Below are 13725 nucleotides of genomic sequence, written 5' to 3' on the forward strand. Positions count from 1 at the left end.
AGTTAATTTAGGATGGACTTTTTGCTGTCCCAAATTAGATGACTGTTATCCACGTCTCACCATTAAATATTGGTGATGCTTGAGTAATTGAAATAACCAAATGGCTATGGTCTTGTATACAAGTCAATGTAAGAGAGGAAAAGGGATCTCAGCAACCCTACAGACAATCCAAAAGGATGACAAAGTCTGTATTTCATTGGGTTCCTTTGTCTTTCATTGATCCCCCAAACCTCTCACTAACTGGATTAGGCAAGTATACAAATTATTATCAAATTTCATTTATTTAATTTAAATTAACCTAAATCCTTGGATCATTATAACTCGATTGCTCTATATTCAGACGAAATGCCACTTAGCTTAATATGCCCCCATTGCACCAGACCAAATGTTCTCGCCTCAACAGTGGCTTTCTCAAGGGTCAATAAAGATGGGGTTTATTTCTAATGCTGAAACTTGAATGAAATGCGCCAGCATAATGTCGAAAAATGACATTGGTGCAATAGGGGCATATTAAGCTGGCTGCTGATTTATTGGTGTTGTAGCCATGGATGGTGTGTGTATATGTGTTTTAAATGCTGTGTATATTCTTGCTGTAAACCGCTCTGTAAAAAGCGGGTTATAAATGAATAAACACACAAACATACTCTGTGAAATTCTACATAATGGAAAGCCTGTTTTCTGGGACCATGTTCATCTGAGGACAGAGTTAGAGTTAGATGTCAAGATGCCCATGGTAGAAACTGAAGAGTAGGCCCAGCCAGAGCCAGACACCCTGAAGCTTTGCTTCAACAATATCTCTCACTTTCACTTCATGCTGAGGTTGTGGACAGTTGTCCTACTTATCTACCTCTCCCCCCAAATCAGTCCTGCATGCATATGAATGTATCCAGATAACAAATACCCTATTAGGATTTTCTCATACCTCCAGACCTGGACAGATGCTTTGTCCCTCAAGGCCTTGAAGACAATGAAAAAGTTCTGAAAGAAATAATGTGCTTTCCCATATTGGCATCTGTGCTCCATTGATTCTGTAGTGCTTTTTAATAGAATCCTCAGAAACAGACAATGATGTCACAGTTGGGTATGTCATACTTAACTATGACATCACTTTTGCTTTTCAAGATTCCATAAAGTTATTTACTCATGTATGCCGGTCTACAGCAGACTTCTAATGGAAATCTTGGCTCTTTTTTGTTTCAGCTGCAAGAGGCACCCATCTATGGGAGTTCATCCGGGACATTCTTATACATCCAGAACTGAATGAGGGGCTCATGAAGTGGGAAGACCGGAGTGAGGGTGTCTTCAAGTTCCTCAGGTCTGAGGCTGTGGCTCAGCTGTGGGGACAGAGGAAGAAGAACAGTAGCATGACGTACGAGAAGCTCAGCCGAGCAATGAGGTGAGTGAGCAAAAGGCTGAAGGACCAGTATTGAAATGCCAAAACCAGATATCTTCAGAAAGCATCCATGCATTTCTGCTGGCTAGTACTGACTCTGGGTACTCAGCATATTGTCAGCCTATATTGTCAGAGGCAGCCTCAGTGCTGTCCATGTAGGGCCAAGGTGGTCTGGTGGTCTAAGATTCATCAGCGGACTACTATCTTACCAGGCTGCCACCAAAGACCCAGAACTGAGCCAACTGGTCAAAACATCTACCTCCAACATACACTTTAGGAAGCCCCTAAAAACATACCTTTTCCCGAAATTCAGCAGACCTTCTTAGATACTCTCGGAAGCTACCTCATACGCTAAACCTAGCTTGTCACTTACGACCTAGCTCAGTGATACTGATCCTCCTTTGTACACTTCCCCCTCCGCATGTGCGGTGATAGGAGAAAAGCATGGCGGCGAATACCGAAAAACCGCGAATACCTTTTCGTATGTTATTCGCGGTTTTTCGGTAACAAATCCCTAAAAAATATATATTTTTTTTATACCTTGAATAACCTAACCTGATTTGTTCCGGGAGCAGCGATTTCCTCCGTATAACACCGGGAGCAGCAACTTCCTGTGGTGTACATTGGGGGGGTGGAGCCAGAGAACGAAAACCCGCAAATAAACGAAACCGCGAATGCCGAGGGGGAAGTGTAAAGCTCAACTGCCTACCTCTGAACCTTACACTTGCCAAGTTATATAGCAGCCCTTTGTCGTTAATCTTTCTTCCTTTGTGACTCCGCGTCCCAAGTATCACTGTAGCTCGCTGACACTGGTCAGTTTTTCCTCTTTTGTAAACCGCATTGAGCCGCAAGGCTTATGCGATATATAAATAAACATTTATGTTATGTTATGTCTAAGGGTGGAACTTGAGCAGGATTCCACTAACCAGATAACCATCCAGATAAAGTTAGGACAGCAAAAGTGCCATGGAATGGGACGATTGAGGCCCTATAGTTTTCCTTATCCAGCGCCCCTGTCCTCCCGAAGCAACCTTTCAATTCTGCTGCATCCCAACTGGTTGCCTGAGAGGGAGAAAAGCCACGATGGAGGGGATGAGGCACTGGCGAAGGAAAGCTGCGGAAATGGTGGTGGGTGACCGTAGGGAGGAGACACGCTGAACCGGGGAAGAGAGAGGCACAGATGACAGGAACCGTGAGGAGGAGAGACTAGCCATCGTCACTCTACGACGATTCATCACGGCCGATTCAGTGCTGGAATGGCCACGATGAATCATTCTAGACCCATAAGTGGTTCTGCATTAACTGTGTATTAATCAGTTAATGCACGGTATGTGCAGCACGTTAACTATTAAATACCTTCCACGCCTACACTCCACCCATGCTAAGCCCTGACATATTAAGTACTTAATGGATGGTTTATTGTGCTGTAACCGCCAAATCACTTCAAAACCCTTTAACACTGCTCTTTGCTAGCAGTTACGGTGTGGTAAACCACACATTATGGCCCAGGTTCTGTAAAAGGCACCTAGATTGGCATGCCTAGTTGGTCCAGGCACCTATCCTACCCTCCCCCCTCCCCCTTTACAAAAGCGCGTATCTTTCCCTCACCATTCTTGGAATTTTATTATATCTTTTGTATTTTAATAATTGTTTAATCAGGTACTTTAGCTAGATTGTGAGCCTTCGGGACAGATAGGGAAGTTCTAAGTACAGTGGTACCTTGGTTTACGAGCATAATTCGTTCCAGAAGCATGCTCGTAAACCAAAATAGCCGTATATCAAAGCGAGTTTCCCCATAGGAAATAATGGAAACTCGCTTTGATACGTTCCCACCCCCCGAGGCCAGCGGCGCTGCTCTATCCCCTCCTCCCCCCACGAGAACCAGCATGCTCCCCCCGAAGCCCCCCCCTCGATCTGGCACCCTCCCCCCCATGATCCGACACCCTCCCCTCCCCCCCCCCCGCGATCCGGCACCCCCCACTGCGATCTGAAGTCCCCCAGATCCACCCGAACTCGCTTCCTACTTTTCATCTCGGCCTCGGCACTGGCACCGGCATGTCCTGTGCGTTGGTGCCGGTGCCCGAAGATCGGCCTCCTCTTCTTGCTGGGCCGATTTTGCGAATGTTTTGCTCGTCTTGCAAAACACTCGCAAAATGGTGCACTCGTAAACCGAGGTACCACTGTACCTGTATTTTATTGCAAACTGCTTAGATCTGTGATATGCTTAAACGGTATATCAAATATTAATAAAACATAAAGCATAAGAGAGTTTTAGCGCCGGCCATAGAGTTCTATGAGTGTCCTAACAATGTATAGCATAGCTGATGCTAAAAACTTCTTCCGTGCTTTTGTAAAAAAAAAGGGGGGTGCTACTTATTTAAAAAGCTTAATCAGTGCCAATAACCAAGGCAGGATTAATTCGTCGAGGGCCCCTAGGCACACAAGTACACTGGGTCCCCCCCTGCCCCGCCCCACCCCACTATGCGCCCAGGCGGACACAGGAAGCTGCGTCAGAGGGAAGCTTTGGGCAAGCAGCACCGCTTGCACAATTACAGTTCCTGTTGCCTTTCTTACCCGCATTGCTCACTTGTCTTACTTTCTGTCGATGGGGGGGGGGGGGAGGGCCGTGTTGACGATCGGGGTGGAGCTCACGTTGCCGATCGTGGGGGGCCTGCGTTGCTGATTGATGCTGGAGAGGCCCATCGCCGTTTGGAAAAAACAATGTTGATGCCCTCCTTCATCGGGCCCCCCTGACCATTTCGGGCCCTAGGCACGTGCCTACTTGTCCTATTGGTTAATCCTGCCCTGCCAATAACAAGCTTATTGGCTCAATAATTAGCTTAAATTAAATTAAATTGCTCTCTAGTCGTCTAACTTATTACATTACATAAATTCATATATACCGCAGCTACCTTGCGGTTCAGGGCGGTTAACAGCTAAGAGATACTAACCATATGTAGTATGATCATAATAAATTAATCCAAATATTTACCAAACAAGTGGGTTTTCAATGATTTTCTAAAGACTAGGTAAGAGGTTGAGACTGATCTATAAGTATTAACTTGTTTGTCCCAAATAGCTACCATATATGCCAAACTTTTACTAAGAAATCGTTTGAAAACACCTCTCTTTACAGATGGAAAATCAAAAAGTCGTATCACACGCAAGTGTTTTCTAGTAGCAAAATTGAAGCAATCTAAAAGATGGTTGGGTAAAAGTCCATCCAAGGCCTTAAAACCTACACAACCAAATTTGAAAACTGTTCTAGCTTCCATTGTCAACCAGTGCAGTCTATAATAATACTGTGACACGTGATCTGATCTTTTTCAATCCGAAAATCAGTCGTACCGCAGCATTTTCAATGATCCGTAGCCTTTTTGCATTTTTCTTAGAAATCGACAGATAGAGAAAATTACAGTAGTTCAATGTAACAGCCTAGTCCAAGGCGCCTACCAGAAAGTAGGTGTGGTTGAGGGTGGATTGTGGGCGGATCTTGGGTAGGTTTGGACTTAGGCATCGGTATTTAGGCCAACAAAACCCTGGCATAATAGGGGGTACTTAAGGTTTTGATCCATTAAGTCCAAATTAGGCAACTCCAGGTGCGATTCTATAAATAGTTCCTAGCTCATGATTGACATGCATTATGCACTGCTTTCCTTGGCGCCAGTGGCGTAGTAAGGGGAAGATGGGGGGCAGACCACCCCAGGCACCATCGTAGTGGGGCGTCGGCACCAGTCCTCCTCTTGGCTCCCCTGCTCCTTCCCACGCCTCCCCTGCCACACGCACACCTTCAATTCCCCGCCACCGTACCTCTCGCTCTCTACAGGCGAGCAGCAGCTCCAACCTGTCGCTTGTACCGGCCTCGACGCTCCCCTCTGGCATTGCTTCCGGGTCTCGCGACTTGGAAGTGGCGTCAGAGGGAGAGCTGACGCTGGCAGCAAGTTAGAGACGCTCTTCGCACCGGGGAGCTACGGGGGAAGGGAAGGGGAGTGCATGCAGCAGGGGGAGCAGAGAAGAGGAAAGGGGGGACGCCACCACCGTGGGCGCCGCCTCCCCCCTTGCTACGTCACTGCTCGGCGCCTATGTTTTAGGCATCATTTATATAATTGGGGCCTAGGTACTTAATGTGGTTAAGTAAAAGAGCCCCCTAAGTACCTTAAGCAACTTATGCCCCCTGTGGGAAATGAACATTTTCTGACTTTTTCATGGCTTGTACTGCCTCGCCCCTTAAGGGGAATCAGCCTTGGGAAGAACCACAAGAATGCTTTGAATGGAATTGTCTCTGATGGAAGTCATACTGATTGGCCGCCTGGCTTTCTGAGACCCAGTCACCTTAATTTTGATGTCTATTGTTCTTTACATGTCCAGGTATTACTACAAGCGGGAAATTCTGGAAAGGGTCGATGGGAGAAGGCTGGTGTACAAGTTTGGGAAGAACTCCAGTGGCTGGAAGGACGAGCAAGCTTTGAACCGAAGCTGAGAGCTTGTAATGGTTAAAAGACTGCACTGGTTACATCCAGATTACTCAGGAAAGCCCAAGGCACGACTTACTGAAGCTGACTTCTCGGAAAAAAAAAGTCATTTTGAAAGGAAAACGTTTTAATAGGAGCGCCTTAGCCTAACTCCTATGCAAAGTTTGTCAGACTCCGGCCTTTTCATAAGGGCAACACTATGTGTGCGCCATTTCTTGAGGCGTAGATACCTTCAGCTGATATTTTGGCTCAAGTAGGTTGTTGTAAACCACTATTATTAATATTATTAATATTATTATTTTTATTGTTTTCTTTTTAAATATGTGAATGTTGGATTGTATTTTTTTTGGTGACTCAGCATGGGATCCAGTGCTTTACCTGTACAGAGAACTTTGAAAAGCAACAACAATTTTCGGCCTTCTATTTGTTTTACCAAAATGACCCTAATTCCTACTCTCTGAGACTTGAGGAAGCAGGATGATAAGAGACTATGGAAGGTCTATGTGAGATCATTGAAAGTGGATCCCAGGCCTAAAAGACCGTAGAAGACGTGCAGGAGACTTTTTCCTCCTCGTTTCCAGAATAATTCACGCGATAACTGATGTCACTGGCCTCAACAGAGCAGTACGTACACCATCAGAGGGACAGTGACATCATGAACAGTAACGTCTCTCCAGACGTCTGAGTGAGCACTCCTGGGCTCCTCTGAGCAAAAAGCAGCCATAGGTTGAACAGACGCCCCCTCCCCCCCCCCAAACCATCACAAACTATTTGGTAGGGATGTGCGTGGACATACAATTTTTGGTGTGCTTTCTGATTTTTTTCTGATAAATTTCTTGATTTTGGGGTGTTTTTTATGGTTTGTTTTGCGCATTTGTTTTAATAACGTTATTTTTAGCGTGTGCAGTAAGCATTTTTTTAAAAAATAATCTTTTTATTGGTAAACAGTGTGCATTATTACAGAACATACTCCTAAAACATTGAACGTAGAACACTTGCCCAAATTGATACACGTTAATTCACACATGTATGCGCATACAATCAAGTTTCATGCACTAACACTTTGAAGGCACCCAAACAAACTGAATGCATGGTAATGAATGCACGTCCCTCCTAGCTGGGAGGTTTTGGGATTGCTTTCTTAGCTAGCCAGAAAGCGCTCCATTTAAAGTGACACCAAGGCCATGCGTGGAGAAAGTATTCCCAAGAAAAAATCCAGAACAGGAAATCAGTATATGTGAAACACAGAAACATGGAAAAATTAAGGCAGATATAGGACAACCCCCTCTTTTACTAAGGGCTCCTTTTAGAGATCCAATGTACTTGTCCCAAGGATCCTTGGATTCAGATACACTTTTTGTCGCCACCGCCCTCTCTGGGAGGCCATTCCACGCATTCATTACCCCTTAAATTATTTTCTGAGGTTACTTCTGAGTCTTACCCCTTTCACCTTCATCCTATGCCCCCACATTCCAGAGTGTTCATGAGACTCCCCCCATGCGCATTTATGCCATGGAGGTATTTAAACATCCCTAAATTAAATACAAAATGTTACCAGCCAGCGGTAAGGACGTGCCCAAGAGAGAGAACCCTTCAACACATAAATTGTGGAGAAAAAGCCTCTCAACACTAGTATCATTGACAGCAATCAATAATGATTATAAGCTGGTCGTCGTTACTTCTCATTGGCATTAAAAAAAAACTCCACAAGAAATAAGTTACGCTCTAATTGGGCCACAGCCCACCACATGTTGTATTTAATTTATGATTTAAGCATCTCTATCATATCTCCCCTCTCCCGTGAGGTTTCTGTCTTTCCAATGATATTTCTTAAGCTTTGTTAGGAATTCACAACCAAGCCCACAATCTATAACAAAAATGGCAGATTCTATGTGTAGATATATTGTAGATATATTTATTTGTGTTATAAAGATTTAGAGCAGGGGTGTCCAACCTGCGGCCTGAGGGCCGCATGCGGCCCCATGAAGTATTTTGTGCGGCCCCAGTCGAGGGCGATGCAGTGTTTTCCTCTGCTGCCCCCGGGGGTTTACCATCTTGCCGGCTCCCTCCTGTGTCTTGCTGCAGCGTTTGAAAGTTTGTGCGGCCTCAAAAACATTTTTTTCGGCCAATGCGGCCCAGTGAAGCCCAAAGGTTGGACACCCCTGATTTAGAGGGAACGTTATCAACATGGGCAGCTGTGAAGACATGTTATTTTACTAAAATACCAGTTATTAGTGACTAACCCCCTCCTTTACAAAACCAGGCTAGCGTTTTTAGTGCTGGCCACGGCGGTAACAGCTCGGATGCTCATAGGAATTCTATAAGCGTCGGAGCTGTTACCGCAGCGGCCGGCACTAAAAACGCTAGCGCGGCTTTGTAAAAGAGGGGGGGTAGATCTCATTATTGTCCTTTATTCCCAATTTAATTCCTGCAGTAGAAATAATTTGCTGCCAGGTATTTTCAGTTGCATCAAACAGTGGATCTTAATGCCCAGGAAGCATCTGTGTGCACTCACTTTCTGTAATATAAGTACCTGTATATATTTTTTCACAGATATGTTGAATTTTAATGATATGGAAGCACTTATCCCATTTCAAAATTATTTTTTCAGCTGGACTGGTATAATTTCTTTTTTTAAATATTTACAATTATGACAATCTTTTTGTACATTATGCTTTGTAAATGTGTGTTAATGTGTTAAGTAAATAAGAGAATTCTTATATAGTTCTCCTACATATATTGAAATGAATATATTTTACAATTAAATTGCTAAAAATATAATTATTTCTGTTGTTCTTATTTATTTAAGCATTTATGTACCACTTATAGTCTAAGCGGTTTTACAATCAGGTACTCAAGCGTTTTTTCCTATCTGTCCCGGCAGGCTCACACTCTATCTAATGTACCTGGGGCGAAGGGGGATTAAGTGACTTGCCCAGGGTCACAAGGGGTAGTGTGGGATTTGAACCCACAACCGCAGGGTGCTGAGGCTGTGGCTCTAACCACTGCACCACACACTCTTGCTTACCACTCTTTAAAAGGAAATATTGTAAGCATGTGCTTTGGTAGAAATAAATTTGATCATATAAGCCATCGTGGGATTTAATAATAGAAACCACAATAAAGTATTTCTTGGCGGACTCCCAAGTTAGGACATCTGTCTGGTGGAATTCCTGATCTGTGAACCAGAGAAGTGGAGAAGGAAAAATGTGGTCTCTCTTCACAAAAGTGGAAGTAAGGAAGAAGTAGGGAATTACAGGCCGGTAAGTCTGAATTCTGCGGTAAGTAAATTGATGGAAACACTTAAAACAGAGAATAGTGAAGTTTCTGGAATTCAGTGGATTAGAAAACCCGAGGCAACATGGATTCACTAGAGGCAGGTCTTTTTTTTATTATAATTTTGGAATACATTACAATATCCAATAATTCAAATGGAAAAAAAGAAAAATCTCACAAAACAATACATAATCATTCATACATACATAATTCCTTTTAAGCCCACATTATGGGGAAACATGTTAAAATTTCTAATCAAACAAATTTACAAGAAAAGATAAAGGATAATAATTCTCAGTTTGTCCTAACGAACCTTGAATCATGCCTTACTAACTGGGATACTAATTTCTCTTTTTTCTCAGCAGATGAGACAACTCATTTCTGTTCTCTCGCAACTAAAAATTGTTGTAATTGTATGGGGGTCCCAAAAAACATACTCAATATCTCGCAACTTAACCAAACATTTACAAGGAAATTTCGGGTAAAAAGATGCCTCTAGGGCCAAAACTCTAACCTTTAACTTCAAAAATTATTTCCTTCTCAATTGAGTGGTTCTAGAGACATCTGGGAAATCCTAACCAGATCTCCACAAAATTTCATTAACCTGTTTTTAAAGTAAAGTTTCATTATTAACATCTTATCTATCTCACTCATGCATGTTATCACCAGGGTGGACCGACTCTGGATCACATCCTGAGTATGTTCCAAAAATTCAGTCAAATTTCTTCAGTCGTGACTAGAGACAGGTCTTGTCAGACAAATCTGATCAATATCTTTGACTGGATGACCAGAGAATTGGATAGAGGTAGTGTGTTAGATGTGTATTTAGATTTTAGCATAGCCTTTGACAATATTCCACACTGGAGTCTAATATAGAGTTACCAGTCGTCCGGATTTCCCCGGACATGTCCTCCTTTTGAGGACATGTCCGGGGTTCCGGACGGCTTTTCAAAACTTGGCACCTTGGGTTTTGAAAAGCTTGGAACATATCACTGTCGGGCAGGAGCACATCCGTATGAGAACAGGCAGCAGGGGGAGGGGCTGGGGTGGGGTTAGGAGGCATAATGGGGCAGGGTTGGGTGGAACTGGGTGGGCCTGGGGCGGGCCTAAGGGCTCCGGATTTTCCAAAATGGAAAATCTGGTAACCCTAGTCTAATAAATAAACTTAAATACCCTCAGTATGGGGGTCGAAAACTGGTCATGTGGAAGGCGACAGAGGGTAGTGGTAAATGGAGATCACTCTGAGAAAAGGGATGTTGCCAGTGGTGTGCCACAAGGTTTGGTTCTTGGGCCTGTTCTTTTCAACATTTTTGTAAGCGATATTGCTTAAGGACTGTCTGGTAAGATTTGCCTCTTTGCAGATGACACTATGAAACCCCTTGATGATGTGGAGAACCATACTCTTCATAAAACACATAAAACCTATCCAGCACGACCAATCCCAACCCAACATCCAACACTCTCTATACCCTTAGTACTCTCTAATATTCTTCTATTTACCAAATGTTATCTAAAACCCCATAATTCACCCTATTCTTATCTCCTAAAGACTTCTACTTCCTGTTGGTAACTCTTTACCCAACGTTTTTTATTACTTTAAAAATTTTATGTCATCGCTTATTCTATTACTTCAAATTTTGAATGTAATTCTTGTTTTAGTTTGGATATAATCCGCCTTGAACCGCAAGGTAATGGCGGAATAGAAATCACTAATGTAATGTAATGTAATGTAACTTGAAAAAGGACTTATCGAAGTTTGAAGAATGGTCTGGAAATTGACAGCTATGATTTAATGCTAAGAAATGGAAGGCCATGCATTTAGGAGGGAACGGTACAGTTTAGAGGGTGCATGAAAGAGGAGCTAGATTTGGGTATGATAGTATATGATAATCTTAAGGTAACCAAATATGTTGAAAAGGTGATAGCAAAATCTAGATGGGTGCTTGGGTGCTTAGGGAGAGGAATGGCCAGTAGGAAAGAGGAGGTAATGATGCCCCTGAATAAGACTTTGGTGAGGCCCCCATTTAGCATATTCAAAAAGATTTAAACAGGATAGAGTCAGTTCAGAGGATGGCTGCTAAAATGGTCTTTGTCATAAAGCATATAGTGACAGACTTACTGATCTCAATCTGTATACTTTGGAGGAAAGGCGGGAGAGGGGAGATATGATAGAGACATTTAAATACCTACATGCCATACATGCACATGACGTGAATTGCTTTCAATTGGGAAAGGAAACTCTGAAATGAGTGGGCATGATGGTGAAAGGGGAAGACTCAGAAGTAACCTCAGAAAATACTTTTTTCATGGAAAGGGCGGGGAATGTGTGGAATGGTCTCCCGGTGGAGATGGTGGAGACACAAAATGTATCTGAATTCAAGATAGTTTGGGACAAGTATGTTGGATCTCTAAGGGAGAAGAGGGGGTAGTAGATGGCATGGTTAGGCAGAGTAGATAAGCCTTTATCTGCCTTCATATTTCTATGGGTGTTTGTTTTTTTTTTATATTAGAGAGGGCCAAAGCCAGGCCAAATTAGAACCCTATGACCTAGGACGAAGATGTTCTCTTACTAAGCTGCATTAGGCACTAACACGCACCCTAACATAACAAAAAAAGCCTAACAAGGACATGCTGATGGGTTCTATATTAATTTGGGGATAATGGCACGCTAATTACTTTTTTGTATTTTTTAGGGGATGTGTCATAGATTGAAAGTGGGCTCTTCCTGTTTGTCCCTGGTTAAAGCGTCCTTGGATGTATTAACTACCCCTAAAGATGTCTACCAATTTTAAATTTGTATTATAGTAAATATATGTTTTTATTAATATTGTTCACTGCCTAGAAGTCTGATTAGGCGGTATAAGAAATTTTAAATAACCTCAAACTTGCTTATCAGTTAACGCATCGACATTACTGGGAGGGGTAGTGCTGGGGTGATCATGATTGTGTGTCCCTCCCCCAATGCTGAAGATTTGTCAGGGCACATAATATCCTTGCACCGGCTCTGGGTAATCCAAAGAAGGGCAACCACACATTTCATCTGTAATCATTTCTAATGTCCGTGTAATCAAGATACTAGAAGGAAAATTCCGAACGTAAGACAATTGAAGTTAAAATGAGCAACACTTACAAAAAATAGACTACTGTAATATGCTTTCCATGAATATGATGGTAGATATAATTCTGCTGTTACTCTGTCACCATTTTGCTATTCTGCTAGCACACTGTCTGTTTTGATCTGGTCAGGGAGGTGGGGGGAGGGGTTAATGGCAATTTTATAAATTAGTTCTTTAGACTAGGTGTCCTAATGCTGTTCAATTAGTGCTAATTCCAGAATAGCATCTTGGTGAGGGTTACCATATGGCTCCATTTTGGGGTTATGCCAGCACTGTCTTTTTAGTTGCGCGATACCGTTTAAAAAGTGCTTCTGTCTATGAGAGAAGCTTTTACTCATTTTTCCCCTGATGTAGCCTTGAGAAGGTGAAACAGAAGTGCTTGCTGTCAAGAGAAAGTCGTCGGGGTAGTCTATGAAGAAGAAGCAAGAAACGGATTGCCTCAGACAGACGGTTTGAAGATAAGGTTTTTTTCCACACTCTATTTCTATGAATGCTATAATGTGTAGAGGCAATTCTTTCCAGCTGTAGCCATTGTCATGAGTTTTATGCAGTGGAAACTTGATTATTATCCAGTCTTTAAAGAAGAAAAAAGTTTTGAAATAAAAGTATAACAGATGAGAAACTGATATAATATTTACATATGGAGTTTTTCAGACCTGTGCGGTCCCGTATGTTTTTCTTCATTTTTTGTATTTATGATTTCTTGTCTATTTGATTTCTTTATTTGATGAACGTGAGTTCCTGCTAAACAAATCAATTGTTTTGTTAATACTAGTATATATGGTTGTATCCCTTTATTTATTGGTCCTGAAAAAAGAGGACAGATTGAGACATCCGAGTTTTATTTCCATTTTTCATATAAGCTTTTTCAATTATATGTTACAATTTGAAAAATTCAATTAAAAAACCCCCAAGAAAATGTGGTAGGGAGGTTCTGAATGCCAAATTTAGGCTCTTAGGTAGAAAGTTAAAATCCAGAACCTCCAGGATAGCATTTTCAGAAGTGCTCCCTGTTCCACATGCAGGACCCAAGAAACAGGCAGAGCTCCGGAGTCTCAATGCAGGGATGAGGGTTTTAGATTTGTTAGGAGCTGGGCGACATATTGGGTAAGCAGGAGCCTATACCGCAAAGATGGGATCCACCTCAACCAGGGTTGGAACCAGCCAGCAGCCTGGTTCCAGCACTTAAAAAGGAGACAGAGCGCACTGCCAAGGAATAGAATGGGCAGCTTGGCATATGCACCTTTTTAAAAGCCCACTTAAGTTTTTTTTGTCTGAAGTAATGGAGGGTTAAGCAACTTGCCCATGAGGAGCTGTAGTGGGAAAGCCCTTCCAGAAAGCGGTAAAAACCATTTTGTTCTCGAACTAGTGTATACCCACCCTGAAACCTTAAAGGCCAGATTCTAATGGTATGCAACCAAAACCAATCATCTAAGACTCATTGCTGATGGCGGGGTATTGTTCACTA

The 13725-nt window shown here is 42.7% G+C and overlaps 1 protein-coding gene across 2 annotated transcripts in view; it reads left to right on the forward strand.

Moving 5' to 3' along the window:
* ELF3 (E74 like ETS transcription factor 3) overlaps nt 1–8640 on the forward strand; it is a 32182-nt gene extending 23542 nt beyond the window's left edge. For both annotated transcript variants that reach the window (XM_033917940.1, XM_033917941.1), the window contains exons 8-9: nt 1201–1396; nt 5762–8640. In XM_033917940.1, coding sequence (XP_033773831.1) covers nt 1201–1396; nt 5762–5873 — 308 coding nt within the window. In that variant the 3' untranslated portion in view covers nt 5874–8640. The remainder of the gene's footprint in view (nt 1–1200; nt 1397–5761) is intronic.
* Nucleotides 8641–13725: the final 5085 nt, after the last annotated feature.

The sequence above is a fragment of the Geotrypetes seraphini genome, chromosome 13, assembly GCF_902459505.1.
Source record: "Geotrypetes seraphini chromosome 13, aGeoSer1.1, whole genome shotgun sequence".
Classification (NCBI taxonomy): Eukaryota; Metazoa; Chordata; class Amphibia; order Gymnophiona; family Dermophiidae; genus Geotrypetes; species Geotrypetes seraphini.